Source organism: Notothenia rossii (assembly GCF_949606895.1).
Source record: "Notothenia rossii genome assembly, chromosome: 5".
Classification (NCBI taxonomy): Eukaryota; Metazoa; Chordata; class Actinopteri; order Perciformes; family Nototheniidae; genus Notothenia; species Notothenia rossii.
This window is the reverse complement of record NC_136903.1, coordinates 4,716,357-4,733,856: the sequence shown is the minus strand read 5'-3', so window position 1 is coordinate 4,733,856 and position 17,500 is coordinate 4,716,357. Positions and strand designations below refer to the sequence as shown.

At 39.9% G+C, this 17,500-nt stretch overlaps 2 protein-coding genes across 2 annotated transcripts in view; both read left to right on the top strand.

The window, feature by feature from the left end:
* The window catches only part of LOC307038436 (E3 ubiquitin-protein ligase TRIM21-like), a gene marked incomplete at its 3' end in the record, with an annotated part of 73,683 nt that overhangs the window by 44,647 nt on the left and 11,536 nt on the right, over positions 1-17,500 (top strand). The window lies entirely within an intron of this gene.
* The window catches only part of LOC307038467 (chemokine-like protein TAFA-5), a 38,388-nt gene that overhangs the window by 11,923 nt on the left and 8,965 nt on the right, over positions 1-17,500 (top strand). The window contains exon 2 of the mRNA XM_079679868.1: positions 3,029-3,178. Coding sequence (XP_079535994.1) covers positions 3,029-3,178 — 150 coding nt within the window. The remainder of the gene's footprint in view (positions 1-3,028; positions 3,179-17,500) is intronic.

Genomic DNA, 17,500 nt, shown 5'->3' with positions numbered 1-17,500 from the left:
AGTCAGCGCTTCAGTTGACAATAAAGTCCGGAAGCAGAACTCATTATGGTATTATTTTCTCTGATCTAATCAGAATTAATCACCAGTTCAGTTCAAAGCAAGAGACCAGAAAATAAATGAAAAGAAAACATTGCAAATTACCAAACCAAATGTTTTGCGAGGGAATATATGTTTTTTTCTCTACAGAAGTTGGCTTAACGAGGGACAAAGGGTCTGTATCATGTTGTTGTTACCTGTTGTGTTGGGTCATCACTGCAAAATAGATCAATACACACTGGGTCCTTCTTACGCTGTTGGGGTTTCTTTTGAATAAATGACCAGCTACCTGCTAATTATCCTGATTATGTCAAGGCAACTTACTAAATCACTAAGTAATTTCACACAAAAAATGTATTTAAACATATTTTATGAACTCAACTTAAAATTACCGCAACTCTGATTGCGGTTTTCTGTAACTGTCCAAGTCTGTTCACATTTCCTTTTCCATTATCCAGTCTTTAAACACTGCCAGAGCCCATGTTGTGTTCCTGTTATTATTTACTTCCTGTCTGTCTTCTTCAGCTTTTTTACTGGGGACAGTTCTCCCTAATGAATCCAAAGTATAGTGGTTCTCCACAAATATAAAAATGAATATTCAAAAAGTATTACATTGTGGTAAATGTTAAAGGGGACCTATCATGCAAAATGCACTTCTGTACGTCTTTTATACATGAATATGTGTCCCCGGTGTGTCAAGGAACTCACCAAGTGTCAGAAAACACAACCCTCTCTATTTTCCGCCATACCCAAATCTCTAAAAACGGGGCTGCAACGGAGCTGATTATTATTTGAATTGTTCTGACGTCAGAAAAGGGGTGCTCCGCCTATATGGGCAACTCTCCACCTATCAGGGGAATGAGAGACTGCCCGAAAGCGCTGGAGACGCTGTAGTACATATGCCAGGCCTGTAAGTGGCGCTGTAGTCTGCCACAAAAGCAGAATCAGCCCCTGCAAAAACAGGGCTGGAATAGAGCAAATGGAGCGAAATGAGGCATGGCTAAAAAGCATGATCTGTTTGGTATTTTGAAAAAAGAACTTCACAGACATGTTTTATATAGGTATGGCCCTACAATATATGTTTCAAATATGGCATGATAGGTCCACTTTAAATAGATTTTTTTTTACCAGATGTCTTTCTGCGGATTGATTCAGCTGCACATGGTACTGAATTCAGAGCGTCCTTAGCAACATTCTGCTATGCAGATAAAACCAGTGGCGAACCGTCAGAGAATACCCTGGAACACTGAGATAAAACTACATTAATGATATAAAACATGTAAATAAATGGAATAAATGAGTATCGTATCTGTGTTTTCTGTAATATTACATTGTTACGTTGATTTGTTTGTATATCTCGGTCCATGCATTACGCATTTGAATGGTTTTGTCACTACATCAGATATTTCTCTGGGTCTCTGGTTAGAATATCCTTCAACCAAGGTATTCTATATCCTTGATAGAATGCCCTGGCCCTTACACTGAATGAGAGCGTACGTTTGGACTGACAGTTTGATCAACCAATCATATATTGATTTGTAGCCAATAGGCGTATTCTTTCGGAGTTTCCCTCGGGTCCAGGGTACTATAGAAGCCCCGGTAGTTCACTGGCTCAGGATCAAGCATGAGTGCTACGTAGCAATTCATTTGAAGTTTTATTGTTTTTTTACGTCAAAACGGCAACAGGTGAAGATGATGTTGTTGCGGAATCGTTGTTAGTACCCTTTTCAAGACGACCATTCAGTAAAAAGACGGACATTATAAAAAAAGGCTGTCCAACGCAAAGTGACTCTGTGACGTCCGTCTGACTAGAACAGGGGTCGGCAACCTTTTTGATATGAAGTGCCATTTAAAAAAAAGATTGTTATCAGCGTGCCAACTATCGAGAATTATCAACGGGGGGGGGGTTGAGGAGCTTAACGCTCGTCAACTATCCGCAGGAGGGCGGGGGAGCCTTGCTGCGGGGAAGCAGTGTCGCAACATACACGATGCCGAATTTAACAAACTAATTTAAGTAATTGGTTTAAACGGCATAATAATAAGGACGATCGTCCGTTCTGTGATTCTCCAGAGCACACATGTTATGATATTAGGGTCGCGTTGGGTCATGCAGAGTGAGATGAGATCGCTGTCCCTTTAAGAGAGAGAGATAGAGAGAGAGGGGTGTGGCTTGTGCCTGTGTTTGTGGATGGTAGAGCGACAGTGAGCAAGCGTGTGAAACGAGGCAGCAGAAAAACAGAGGTCTGTGATGTATTTTGTGAAACAGAAGAACAGCTAAATAAATGCAACGGCCTCCCAAGAAGAGCTCACCTCTCTCCAGTCATTTAAGCTAAAGTGGGTTATTGAACCTGAAGCTTGTTGCTTCTGCCCTCCTCGAGTACGGTCTGGGAGCAGACAGGAAAGTTCAACACACAGATGGCCAGTCCGCCCCCTTTGTAGCATATTATTTCGATGAGAGATGAGCAGATCGCCACTGGGCTTTCAACTAAATACACAGCCACGCAAAATTGCGGCATTTGTACAGCTCCTTATGGGTACTGCAATTAGTGAAGTGCTTTCCTCCGTGTTGAAACGATCAGCACTGCACCACGGAGGAAAGCGGCAGAAAGTCACCTGGAGATAAAGAGAGCGGGGCTGCGTTGCGTGCATGGCTTCCTTCTGCAAGTAACGGGAGACGCGCTCTGGCGGCGGTCTCGTTCAGGATCCGAAAATACAATTTAAATATTTTGCACACTTATTCCACTTATTCCTAGTGTGCCACTGGTTACGGTGCCGCGTGCCAATCCTGGCACGCGTGCCAGGGTTTGCCGACCCCTGGACTAGAACAACCACATTTTCGAATCCGGGGGAGGGCGTTTACAGAAGGTCCAGTTGTGATAGACACTGTTCGCCACTGGATAAAACAGACCGTGGAATTTGCGAATTGACCAATTAGAGTTGAGTATTCAACCAGGCCATTTGTTAACTTGATGTACTTCGGTTCTTCCCTCAGGTCAGCTGTTGGCAGGGACTTGTGAGATCGTGACTCTGGATCGAGACAGCAGCCAGCCGAGGAGGACCATCGCCCGGCAGACGGCTCGCTGCGCCTGCAAGAAAGGACAGATCGCCGGGACGACTCGCGCCAAACCGACCTGCGTTGACCGTAAGACAAAAAGCATGCTGATTTAACAACAACTAAACATTTGTTTGTCCATCCCTTCTGATACATCACCTATCAGTCCTATCACGGTCCAACGTTTTACCAGCTTTCAACCTTTCATGTTATCTAACTTATTGTTTCCTACCAAGAGCACCGTCGTTTTACGTGTTGAACTTCTTTTTTATGTTTGGATGGTTTTCTATTGGTGGAATCATAGGAAACAAAAAGCAGTCAGGTGTTACATCATTATGGGTTTCATCAAACTTCTCCATTTGCGTCCCTCCATTACAAACTGTCTGTCCTATCTCGCTGTATATTTCCTGTTATGTAATGAAACTAATCATTCCCATATCAGTGGAATATACCTGCGCTCACCCTACGTCTGTAACTCATTGCGTTGCATTGGACTGCATTGTCTTATCTCACAGTTTGGGGGCTTGTAGACACTCCAAATACCCAAATGTAAAAGCACAAAAAAAGGAATTTGTTCATAATGTATTCCCCTTTAACAAGTACTTGTACTGTTCTCTTATTCTTGATCATTCTTCACTGCAACCAGTCCGTAGATGTACGTGTTTTGTGATTTTAGGGAGAAATAAGGATTTAATAAAGGTTTTTTTAGTGATTGTAAAGAGTCAAGATGAAGCATCTTCTCTGAGGATGTATCAGTTCACAGCTTGTGGCTAAACTTGCACTTTATGTTGGAAACAAACACAGATAACTGCATCCTCCCTTCGTAAATCCTCCACATCTTTTCATCTGGACCGCAGGGTTCAAAAAGTCAAAGCCAGATTGGAACAGCTCGGTGTTGCATATCATTTCATCACCGGCTGCCTTTCTGTTTCTCTTTCTGCCATCTGGAGGCGATGAGCAGCTGGAGTGACTGCTTCTGCCTCTGCAGGCATCTTACAGCCTCTCCTGGAGATCTTCAGAGACTTAGCAGTTGTTTATCTGAGTTGAAGAAACTCTCCTGCTGCTCTCTCCTCTATAAAGCTCTGTTCAATAGAAATTCAGATACTTTCTCCTTCAGATTTGTCTTCAGATCTTAGTTTTTCCTTACATCAGCAATGCTTTCCGTCGGGACAATTACAACTTTAAGGAATGCTCAAGATTCAAACAAAGTGTGTTTTCGCAAGTTTAGCGAAAAATACGAAAGTCAAAGTTTGTGTTTTTGGAGATGAAGTTTGTGTTGATGTTGGTAAAGAGACAGTGTTTGTATTGTTGGGGGTTAAACTTCTTGTTGTTGGAGGTAAATATTGTAATGTTTGTGTTATGGATGGTTAACCTGTTAAGCCCCATAGCCCCCGTCCGCTGGCTTTTTTTTCACAAAACTGTGTTTCAGGGCTTCTTAACATTTAACAACCTATTAATGTGTCATACCCACTTAATGGGAAGAAACTCAGGTAACTGACGATATGAACCATTTTGACCGAAACAAAACACAACTTTAAAGCCAAGCGTCTGAATTAGCACTAAGCGAAAGAGTGCTAAAGCACTTAGCACATAACTCACGGTAGAAATATTGTATACTTCATCGGATCTGCACAAACAAGATATCGTATGAAAGCTGAGATTCCACAGATTCCAATGGTATTCGTATCATGACTGTGTGACCATAACTCACCAAAACGGCAAATAACGTCTTACCTTTGCTGTTTTCTGATCAAAAGTTGTGTTTAATGGCATTAAAACGCATGTAAACACTGCTGAAGGTTGATCCAATGTCTCTGTGTCACTTTGAAATGATTGCTGATAATCCATCATAATATTTATGTCAATAAGAGTAGTTTTCATATATAGCTGCTATGAGAGCTACGAGAGTGTATGAGAGCTTCCGGTTTTGGGCATGCTGGCTGCGCATCACTCTCATTCACCAATGGTAATTTTTAGATGGATTTTAGGAACTTCCCCTCAATTCCATTGGCTCTAACGATTAAAAAGAGGTGTCAATCATCAAAATCGACCGATGGGTTCCAGAGATATGGCAAATCCACCCAAATGACCCCAGAAGTGGGTTCTTTTTTCTAAATCTCTCTAAAAAGGTCAAATGTCACTTGTTTTGCATCAATCTTGATACGGGGTACTTATTATATGTTATAGTTTGGATTCCAAAAGCTTTTAGTCTACCATCCCATCATTCAAGGGTGGTTTTCTCTATAAGTAATGTTTTATTTTTGAACGGAAACTATAATTTACTTTTTTTTACTATGTGCAATCTGAATTTACTGTAAAATAAAAATATCTATATTGATTCTGACTTTTCTACATCCGACTCACAGGTTTATCTTTGCTTTGAGAACAAAGATTATTAATGCAACCCTTTTAGAAGGGAAGATATGGTCATTTGTTCTGGGAATGTCATTTTCGAGCCTGAGACCCAAAAAACAGGCTCAGGGGTTAACGGGTTGAAGTTGGTGTCTTTTGAGCTGAAGTTTGTGTTGGAGCCAAAGAGAAACAGTTCTTATTGTTGGGGGTAAAAGTGTGTGCTATTGGAGCTAAAGAGTTAATAGTTTGTGTTATGGATGTTTAAGTTTGTGTCTTTTGAGCTGAAGTTTGTGCTGTTGGAGCTGAAGAGACAACGTTTGAATTGTTGGAGCTAAAGTTGTTGTTGGAGTTAAAGAGTTGTAAGTTTGTGTTTTTGGGGCTGAAGTTTGTGTTGTTTGAGGTACAGTAAAGACACCAAGTTTGTGCTGTTGGGGCTGAGGAGGTAAAAGTGTGTGTTGAAGTTTGTGTTTTTGGAGATGAAGCCGGGAAAAGTGTGTGTTGTTGGTGGTAAAGAGAGAGTTTGCTCTGTCACTGATCAGAGGTGTGTGAGTCGGCTGCTCGGGGTTATTTCCAGCTGCAGACTCGATGCTGCCTGTTTCAGATCCAGAGACTCATCGGCAGCTTCCTGTTGTCTTTACACCCCGAATCCCTCTGAAAAACTCAAACCTGATCAAACCAATGATGGTGGTTGTTGTTTTAAAGGAGACATCAGATAATAAACTGGCTTACCGATCAAGAGAATGTAAATATTTCATTATCTTTCAATGCAATGCAAGGCCAGGCAAGTTTATCTATATATTTATGCTCATGCATTAATAGCATTTGCTATGTATATGAATGTTATGTTCATAAATGCTGTATGTGACGGGACTACGGATGGAAATTAGCTCAAAGCTAAAATCCGGCTTATTTACATTTGAAAGCATTATTTTGTTTAAAATGTTCATTAATGTGCACTGTCCCGGTTCAAATAAACGATTAAACGAAATGTAAAATTAGGGCATTGTGCTAAAGACACATTATAATAAATAAATCACATTTAAAAAACAGTCATTAAAAAGCCAAGAGAATAGATATATAAATGCTCAAATTGAATAAAACAGATACAAATGACAAGAATACAAGTTAAAGAGGATTGTAAGATATGATTAGTCGTTTTATTTAATAAAAGGAAGCAGCAAACAGAAGGGTCTCAATTTAAATTAAGTACGTTTTTGGGTTGTTTGTCCCAGATACATGGAGTATAATAAATGAATGCAGATTTTACAAGAATATTAATGTACTTTTCACCTTCACATTTAATAATGTTTTCATTCAAAAGACTGGCTAAATGTTGAGATAATATACAGAAAACGTGTGTTGACCCTTTGAATGCCTGCTCTTCACCCTTCATCGTCGTTAAAGCGTCACCAGGAAAAGCGCTATAAAAATTCAATGTATTATTAATATTATTATTAAATAATGTCAAAGACAAATCATTGTTACCATTGTGACATTTTTTTTTTTTTTTAAACTTTAGTCTCTCTGTAACCTTTAGAGAGCTGGCGTTGGTATTTATGTCAGTTTGTGTTTTCTGTTCTCAGGTCGCATAAACTCTGAAGTTCCTTTAATGTCTAAGGGAGAAAAACAACGAGGGGGTTTGGACAAATAATAAATAATAAAGCAGACTTTATTCAACACAAGAGACAGAAAAAAAGCCACGACAAAAAAGAGAAAAACTAAAGAGTCTCCAAAACAAGATGAACTTTTTTTTTCTTAAATCTCATTATGGGAGCTCCTGTTGTGTTCGTTCCCCCCCCCCCCCCCCCCTTACTTTGGTGTTCGCGGTCGAATTTGACCGGTCCTGTTTTAACTGCTATTACACAACAACCATTAATCATCACGACATTGCATTTGACAGATTTTCAAACTTTAAATATTGTATCAGACTACTGGTATACATGAACAACTGCAGTAAATATACAAAGAATGGACACTGAACATGTGTGTGTGTGTGTGTGTGTGTGTGTGTGTGTGTGTGTGTGTGTGTGTGTGTGTGTGTGTGTGTGTGTGTGTGTGTGTGTGTGTGTGTGTGTGTGTGTGTGTGTGTGTGTGTGTGTGTGTGTGTGTGTGTGTGTGTGTGTGTGAGTGATTCCTTTTCTTTATGGCGGTCATTTGTGTCCGGGTACACCATGGGTGTTACAAAGTTGACTAAATCATCCAAAATTCAATGAAAGTAATGATCAGCAATTTCATATGTTCAAATGTCTACTGTGAAGGATATCATGAAGCCTTAATGCAATCGAATGTAAAACAAAAAGGTTATGATTGATGAAAGTAGTAAATCGGTCAGATTTGACCCGAACACAACGGGAAGGTTAAGAAAATAAATAACTTTATTTATTCAGATTGATAAAAATGGTTAGGGATTATAAGAATTGCATGCACACTTATAGAAGAAGTAATCACAATATGAATTTAGGTAAAAGCAATGCCATAGATTAACATACTGTATTATGTACTGAAGTTAAAGTATAGAACTATGAGCAAGATATAATGTATAATTACAAGATATATGTTTTACTAAAAGCATACCCATATCATAAGCGCTTATTTAATGTTGTAGTTGGTTAAACAGAAGATAGTTGCAATTATTCCATATACTTTTGAGTTGTTTAATCAATAGTATTGCTTCATATTTTATAATATATGTTTTTTAGGTATTTTGATTTTAGCATAATAGCTCTCAAATAAACATAACAAGTTCAATACGTAATGTTATACATTTGGACGAGTGTAACTGTTCAACACACTCTCATTAATGCATTGCGTCTTCTTTTGTCCTAATTGCATATTTTCCTTTTTTAATATATTCTTTTAAAAATAACACATTGTAGGTCAGTTCTTTGTAGGTTTGTGTGTTTGCTCTGCCTGAATATAATCTCCGTGAAGCATAAAGGTCCGCTTCACTAACTGACCTTCAAATAAAAAGAAAAAAACCTTTCCAGATTATTCAGACCGGTCTGTTTGTTTCTCTGTGACCTTTCCGAGAAACAATGGTATTTCTCTCAGCTTGTATCTGAGTCGCTGCTTGTTTTTTTGTTGTTCTTGTTCTGCTGCTGAAATCCTGCAGAAAGAGCTCCAGCTTGCAGTCAGATCTCATCTGTGCACCGACGTCTCAAAGATACCTGGTGTGATGCGTGTAGGGAGCACTAAAGAAAACCGAAACGTTGTCTTTCAACACATTTCAAATAACTGGGTTAGTTGAAAGCAATAATATCAAGTTGAACCTACTATTTTGTATTTCAAGTTAATAGTATTGCTGTCAACTAACCTAATAATGTTATGTGAAATATGCTATGGAGACAATTTGTTTTATTTAGGACTTGTTTATTTCTAAATGTATCTCAGAATGGTGTATCCGATGAATAAGATATTCGAGGAAACTATTTAAAGGGGTCATATTCTGCTCATGTTCAGGTCCAGTATCATTCCACACGGTAAAAGGGTCTTTGAGCATGTTTCTCTCAGTGGTTTTGATGTTATGTTAGATGTTGGTTTTTTTTCATGTATTGATATTTGTCTGTTGATGTTACAAATGGTGCTGCTGTGATGCAAGTCAAATTTCAGACTTGATCTGACCATTAAAGTATATCGTATCGTATGTAGTGTCTCGACTGTGACATTTAATGTTCCTTAATGTTCAGAAAGCTATTTATTGCTCTCATACTCTCTGTGCTGCAGCACCTCTTTTCACCCTCTGTCTGAAACCAGAGCCCAGTCTGCTCTGATTGGTTTGCTGGCCGCCTCTGTTGTGATTGGTCAACAGCTTAGAGATGTCGCCCTTAGCCTATCACGTACAATGTGTTGGAGCTCTAGCCAATAGAAGAGCGAGTGTTACATAGTGATGTCATTAGGTTCAAGGGAGTGCTATGGAGGCGTTTTGGAGAGAAACAGGGATGTTAGCCTTTGCAGACCCTCATGCACAACAACCTGTATAACAACAGCTGGATGATAATTACAATACTGAATTTCATAATAATGAGAGAACTTACTTTTTTCTTTGATCAATGAATTGCATTTCTGCAGAAAATAATGTAGAACAATCTCTGCAAGACGGGAAAAAAGAGCAGCACCATCAAACATAAAAGCAAAGAAAGTTGATTAAAAATTGGAAAAGCTAAGAAACTTAAAAAACTAACAAAGGAGAACAAAATTAAAGATGTTCTGACCGTTCTTCAAAGGAGGAATAATGGTTTCCGCGTTCAGGCGGTAACACGGTTTTTCTTTCTCCATCTGTTTGTCCTTTACGTTCCCTCCTCTCGTCCTCGGGGAGCGAGGCAGCTTTCCTCCTTCTGGACTCCGTGTTTGATGAATGAAGTGATTACAAGATGGCCGCCTCTCTTTTGGGGATAAATGAACTGCGCTGAGCAGTGGCGGCGGATGGATCTGCGGCGCGGCCGTTCATTAATCAGAGCGCTGAGGCTGCAGGTGTTCACTGATGCCGGAGATTAATCCTCCGATACAAACAGATCCTTAACGGGGAACTTTCTGACGGTTTCTATCTTCACTTGGTTGTTTAGTCTTTTTAGGGATCCTTACAAACACAAATAAATACTTATAAATCAAAAATACATTCAAAAAACTGCACCGTTGACTTTAATGGAGTGTATTATGTCATCAGATTTCACATAAGTGTAATAGATTAGTTGAAAAAAAAGTAGGTTCAACTTAATATTATTGCTTTCAACTAACCTAATACAGTTAGGTCAAATGTGTTAACCCTTTCATGCATGAATTATGAAAGCCTCAGTCAGGATTTTTTTTTTTATCTAGTATTGTCAAAGACATTTTTATATGTCCACTCAGGTGGACAGTATGCGTTCAGGGTTTGAACTGAAGAGATTTACATTTTGAAAAAATGATAAATAAAGATGTGCAAACTTCAAATTACATTATAATAACATAAGTACATTGATTTACGGCCCAAAAAGATATAGCAGATGAAGTATTTTTACGGCCCTGGGTACAACAGCAGCAGTACCAGTATGAATTGTAGTTTAAATATAGCCAGTGATGCATGACGTCCACTGCAGTGGACAGGTGGTTAATCATGATTTCCTGCAAACATAAAATCAATACTTTGATAATTTATGAATTATATGATTCCTTAGTTGTTACTTGATGTAACCACATTTTTTATACCTGCAGGGGACGCTTTCCATAAAAGGATTGGCAAGATATAAATGGGTGACTTGGTCCATGTGGCTTTCTGTCGTCCATCTTGGTTTAGAGAGATGTATCATGCACTTACACTGACTTTCCACTGAGGGGCAGTGTATGGGATGATGCAATAGGGTCCTATGTAGTGGCTGATGGTGCAACTATGCAAAAAAAATGCATATACAAGAAAACACCTTTTGAATAGCTGTCCACTGTAGTGACCTCTATAATACATTTAATTAAAGTCAACATTTCAGTGTTTTCAGTGTGTGCTGCTATTAAAAAGTGTGTATCAGTTAATATTCTGATGTTTTTCCTTTAAATCACATGTGTCAAACTCAAGGCCCGGGGGCCAAATCCGGTCTGTGGTGGATTTAATTTTGGCCCGCATGATAATTTCTAATCACTATTAGATCTGGCCCTCCGGTATATTGCTCTCACACCTTCACTCCATCCTGAGGGTCTCCTCAGCTCAGAGCCTGACCCCAAGCATTGATGACCTTGCACCCAAGATGAGATGCCAAGTATCTGAGCTAGCATCACAGAGCAGCACACTGAGTTTAATGGATGTTTCCTTCTGCACTTTCTCTCTCACGACAACAGGGCATGTTTGGTTTTCTCTTTGAAGGAAATAGTTTTGTTGAAGCTGTTGTTGGCCTGTGGGAAAATGTAATCATAAGAAATGACTCTGGAAAAGCTGCAGATAGAGCCATAAGAAATGAATGAACTGATTATTTAATGTTTAATGTTGTTTTTATAGGCAATAATTTAAGCTTTGTTAGTTCCAGGTTTAATATGTGCAATAAGTTCATTTCAATAAGTTCTGCAATAAACATTGAACCAGCCCGGCCCTCGACTAGTACCCATTTTTTTTATTTTGGCCCACTGTGTGTTTGAGTTTGACACCCCTGATCTAAATGAATTATAGTTAGGGTTAGGGTTAGAAGAAACATCTGCATAATTCACACACTCAATGTATCGTTCAATCAATTAGCAGTTTTGTCTCCAAAAACCGAATGAATGCTTCAAACGTCCATTAAATCAATGTCTCCATAGTGTAGCATGAAAACTGTTGACATTTAGATTTGTTTTCCAGTGCAGAACGAACAAGTGACCCTCCATCTTTATTGAATAAATGCTAATAAATACAATGTTTTACAAGTTTTTTGCCGTGTTACATTGAAGAGGCTTGAACAGGGTTTTGTCAGTTCATAGTATATTTAACTAAGAGTGTTAACACTAAACTAAAATGTATTCTACTTAATACTTACTATTGAAACTGAAAACTGATTCCTGAGAAGACAGAACAAGAAGCTGTTTCAATATTCCAATAACATGACCTTTATGTTATTTGTATTTCCAATCCTTAACCTAATTTACAGAAATAACCTTTGTATAAAAGGAGCAGTTGAAGTATTTCCTCCCGGAGCGTCTGTCTCTCTCCATCAGGATGGAGGTGTGAGCAATGTGAGGATTTAATTAAGTATCATGGCTGAGAGGAGTCGCCGCTGTTCAATAGGAAATTGGTTTGATAATTGGGGGCTAACGGCTATCACAATCACACACTGCTCCACAGGGGGATCTGATTACCTGGTTATGTATTACAGGCCGCTACACACACACACACACACACACACACACACACACACACACACACACACACACACACACACACACACACACACACACACACACACACACACACACACACACACACACACACACACACACACACACACACACACACACACTCTTTCTTTCTTCATCTTCCCCCGGTGCACAGTAATTTAGGTCCGGGAAGGAGAGCGAGGCTGGAACGAGAGCGATGATTGGGTTAGTAAAGTGAAGACTGACGAATTCATTATCAAAGGAAAGAGAGAGGTCAGACACAAGATCAGTGTGTGTGGCGTTACATAAGATAAGATCAGTGTGTGTGGCGTTACATAGGATCAGTGTGTGTGGCGTTACATAGGATCAGTGTGTGTGGCGTTACATAGGATCAGTGTGTGTGGCGTTACATAAGATAAGATCAGTGTGTGTGGCGTTACATAGGATCAGTGTGTGTGGCGTTACATAGGATCAGTGTGTGTGGCGTTACATAGGATCAGTGTGTGTGGCGTTACATAAGATCAGTGTGTGTGGCGTTACATAGGATCAGTGTGTGTGGCGTTACATAGGATCAGTGTGTGTGGCGTTACATAAGATCAGTGTGTGTGGCGTTACATAAGATCAGTGTGTGTGGCGTTACATAGGATCAGTGTGTGTGGCGTTACATAGGATCAGTGTGTGTGGCGTTACATAGGATCAGTGTGTGTGGCGTTACATAAGATCAGTGTGTGTGGCGTTACATAAGATCAGTGTGTGTGGCGTTACACAAGATCAGTGTGTGTGGCGTTACATAGGATCAGTGTGTGTGGCGTTACATAGGATCAGTGTGTGTGGCGTTACATAAGATCAGTGTGTGTGGCGTTACATAAGATCAGTGTGTGTGGCGTTACATAAGATCAGTGTGTGTGGCGTTACATAGGATCAGTGTGTGTGGCGTTACATAGGATCAGTGTGTGTGGCGTTACATAAGATCAGTGTGTGTGGCGTTATAGTAAGATCAGTGTGTGTGGCGTTACATAAGATCAGTGTGTGTGGCGTTACATAAGATCAGTGTGTGTGGCGTTACATAGGATCAGTGTGTGTGGCGTTACATAAGATCAGTGTGTGTGGCGTTACATAGGATCAGTGTGTGTGGCGTTACATAGGATCAGTGTGTGTGGCGTTGCATAGGATCAGTGTGTGTGGCGTTACACAAGATCAGTGTGTGTGGCGTTACATAAGATCAGTGTGTGTGGCGTTACATAAGATCAGTGTGTGTGGCGTTACATAGGATCAGTGTGTGTGGCGTTACATAAGATCAGTGTGTGTGGTGTTACATAGGATCAGTGTGTGTGGCGTTACATAAGATCAGTGTGTGTGGCGTTACATAGGATCAGTGTGTGTGGCGTTACATAAGATCAGTGTGTGTGGCGTTACACAAGATCAGTGTGTGTGGCGTTACATAAGATCAGTGTGTGTGGCGTTACATACGATCAGTGTGTGTGGCGTTACACAAGATCAGTGTGTGTGGCGTTACATAAGATCAGTGTGTGTGGCGTTACATAGGATCAGTGTGTGTGGCGTTACATAGGATCAGTGTGTGTGGCGTTACATAAGATCAGTGTGTGTGGTGTTACATAAGATCAGTGTGTGTGGCGTTACATAAGATAAGATCAGTGTGTGTGGCGTTACATAGGATCAGTGTGTGTGGCGTTACATAGGATCAGTGTGTGTGGCGTTACATAAGATCAGTGTGTGTGGCGTTACATAGGATCAGTGTGTGTGGCGTTACAGTAAGATCAGTGTGTGTGGCGTTACACAAGATCAGTGTGTGTGGCGTTACATAAGATCAGTGTGTGTGGCGTTACATACAGTAAGATCAGTGTGTGTGGCGTTACATAGGATCAGTGTGTGTGGCGTTACATAAGATCAGTGTGTGTGGCGTTACATAGGATCAGTGTGTGTGGCGTTACATAAGATCAGTGTGTGTGGCGTTACATAGGATCAGTGTGTGTGGCGTTACATAAGATCAGTGTGTGTGGCGTTACATAGGATCAGTGTGTGTGGCGTTACATAAGATCAGTGTGTGTGGCGTTACATAGGATCAGTGTGTGTGGCGTTACACCAGTGGCGAGCCGTGACTTTACTCTATGTTAAAATATACATACATTTTCATATTTAATGACACAGAAAAAGGAAAATCTGTTCCTTAGCATGCATCTCTTTCTGCAGAGGTAACGCACTATAAAGATATTCCTTATACGCGTTAATGTTCTTTCACTTTATCGTTAGATAAGTTCAAATAACCAATCATTTCAACTCTCATTGTGTTTATATCACAATCATTACATACTGTACTGTGTCCTTGTTTGGCACAAGGGTCCAGCAAGCCACCTCATTATCATACACTATTGTGAGTTACATAATACATGAAAGGATAAATATATACATGAGAAGTGTTTGAGAGCTTTGATGTGTTCATGGTAATCATATGAGAAGACTTCACGTATCCTTAATTACATGATTTTGTTTCCGGAAATGCTTTTCTGCTTCATGTTGCTATGGGAGACGCTCTCTGCATAATTAGGACATCACTTTCTGTTTCCTCCTCTGGGACCGGCGGCCATCTTTAACGAGATGCACACACTGTTAATTGCTGACAGATGTTCGTTCCATATTCTGCTGAATACATTAAGAGTAAAGCCCCTATATTAGTGTGTGTTATACATTAGAGTAACAATGTATGAAGGGCTTATCAGGTTGCATTATGGGAATTGTAGGCTCCAGTGTTTTTACATATTGACCCATAAAAGGAACTGAAGTGAGGATATCTTTGACCCGATGTTTTCTCAGATGTTAATAAAACTGCTTTTCCTCTTCATCTTCCTACTCTTCATCACCCCCTATTTTTCTCATTGGGCCAATCAAAGAGCAGCAATATGCAAATGTGGTTGTGAGAATGTCCTATTTCTTTATAAATAGCGGAGTGTGATGAAGAGGAGGAACAGTAAACAGAATATGTCCTCTGATGTTGGACTGGGATTAGTTTGGTTCTTTTATTGTGTCTCCATTTCCTTTGGAGATTTGAAAAAGGAAAGTCGAACTCTTTTGAAAACAGTTTCAAAATAGAGACAATAAAGTTGGATGTTCCAGAGAAACTTTTAAAATGATGAGAATAAATAATAAGATAAGCTTTATTAAAAATAAATGTCTGAGAAAAAGGAAATACATTTGAAACGTTATGTTGAAAAAATGAAAATATGAAAAAGTGCTTTAGATATTTTCCTAAAAAGTTGAATGTTTACAATAAAAGGTCATAATGTTCTGAGACTTAAGTTACATACTGTATATTCTAAATTGTTCTTTAGAGTAGTGTGTCTGGTTTAAGCCCCTGTCACACTGTCCCGAAATTGACACCCGATGGACACACAAATATGGAATTGTGAATTTTGCACGAAGATGGCCCCGAACCACACACGAAGGCAACATTTACATTATATTTAAGAGATACAACAAAAGAAACACGAACGATTATGTTAAAGCATTATGATACTGTACTGATATTTTCAGACTTTGTTCTTTACTTTCCCCGTCTTTATATGTAGAAGATTTAAGCTTTCTCCGTCATGTTGTTTCCATAGCAACAACAACTTCCTCGCCTTCAAAATAATATATGATATCCTTTTTAGTTTCACAGAACACAAATTGGGTTATTTACATGATTTTGTTGTGCAATAAAACAACCAGATGGACACACGATAAAGGAAATGTTCAAATTCGGCTCAACATCGGGCCATTCGTGAGGGCCTCTTAAGCCATCTTTGACTTGCCAAAGATTTTGCCACCGCTCCCGAAGTTGCTGCCGGAGCCTGAGAAACTCCACCGGCGGTCATACGATGGCTTAAAGGCCCAGTGAAGTGCATGTTTTTGCACCAAAATGAAATGGCAGTTTCATTCCTTACATATCATTGTGCCTGTTCATGGCTAAAATAATTTTTAATAATTCAGAATTAATGAATTAATGAATTATTAATTTTGCCGTCTGAGCCTAATGGAAGTTGCAGACGATAGTGGCTGTGACGTCACAAGATGTACCCAGTTGCGATTGTAAACATGGCGGAGACTCTGGAAAGTGATACTAGTGTGAGAGAAATGATTGATTTGGACAGCTTTTCGGACAGGATAGATGAGGAAAGTGATCAATCTGGTGCACTTTGAGGGCAACATTAAGAGATTTATGGATACAGCTCTCAACACTCATATGAAACATATATTTCAATAATCAAAAAACATTGGAAGGATTTCTTAACCTATTTTATACAACTAATATTACATAGATGGAAATATTTGTTTACATAGATGACCAAACCCACTGAGATAACTACAGTTTACCTCCCTGAGCTGACGTTATCTCTCTCAGTCCCACAGGAGAGCACTCTCCCTCTCCTTATTGTTGAAACAGCTAATCTCCGTTAGCTCCGAGCTAGCACCAGATGCTAACGACAACCCTGTAACTCTGTCAGTCTCTCTTTCTCTCTCTCTCTCGAATCGACCAGTGGTCTTTATTTATCATGATCAATCAAATAATCTACGAAATAATGACCCCAGCCAGGCTCACCTTCATCTTTTGGGAACAGAAACATCGCCACTTCGGCAGACTTGACATTACTACAGCCAGCGGCAATGCATCGTTTCCCCCTGTGTTTTTCATCCCTCTTTCTTCACTGTCGCCTCCATTGTCAGGTTTTCTCGATTGGAAATCACTTCCAGTCGACTCCGACACACTTTCCAGGAAAATACTAGCTCAAAAACGTTGAGAAATTCGACTTTGAAAAAGAGAAAAAATGAACGGTGGTGAATGTAAACAGTGCGGCGGCGTCCATCTCGTGACGTCACGCAGTAGATCGCAAGCCACGCCCACGAAGGCGAAGGTCGACTGCAGATTTCCCCGGAAAATTCAAAACTCGTCAAATTCGTTGCTATTCCAACATCTTTTGATATGGGTTCCAATGGACAATTTTGGTCATTACTATACGTATTAGCATAACAGATCATGCACAGGTGCACACTTCACAGGGTCTTTAAGATGCCCTCACGAATGCCTTACGAAGGGCAACATGGACACACGAAGTCAACACGTAAATGAGCCTTCACAAGGTCCTTCGGCAATGCTTTGTGATGCCAAAGATTTTGCCATCGCTCCCGAAGTTGCTGCCGGAGCCTGAAAAACTCCACCGGCGGTCATACGATGGCTTAAGATGCCCTCACGAA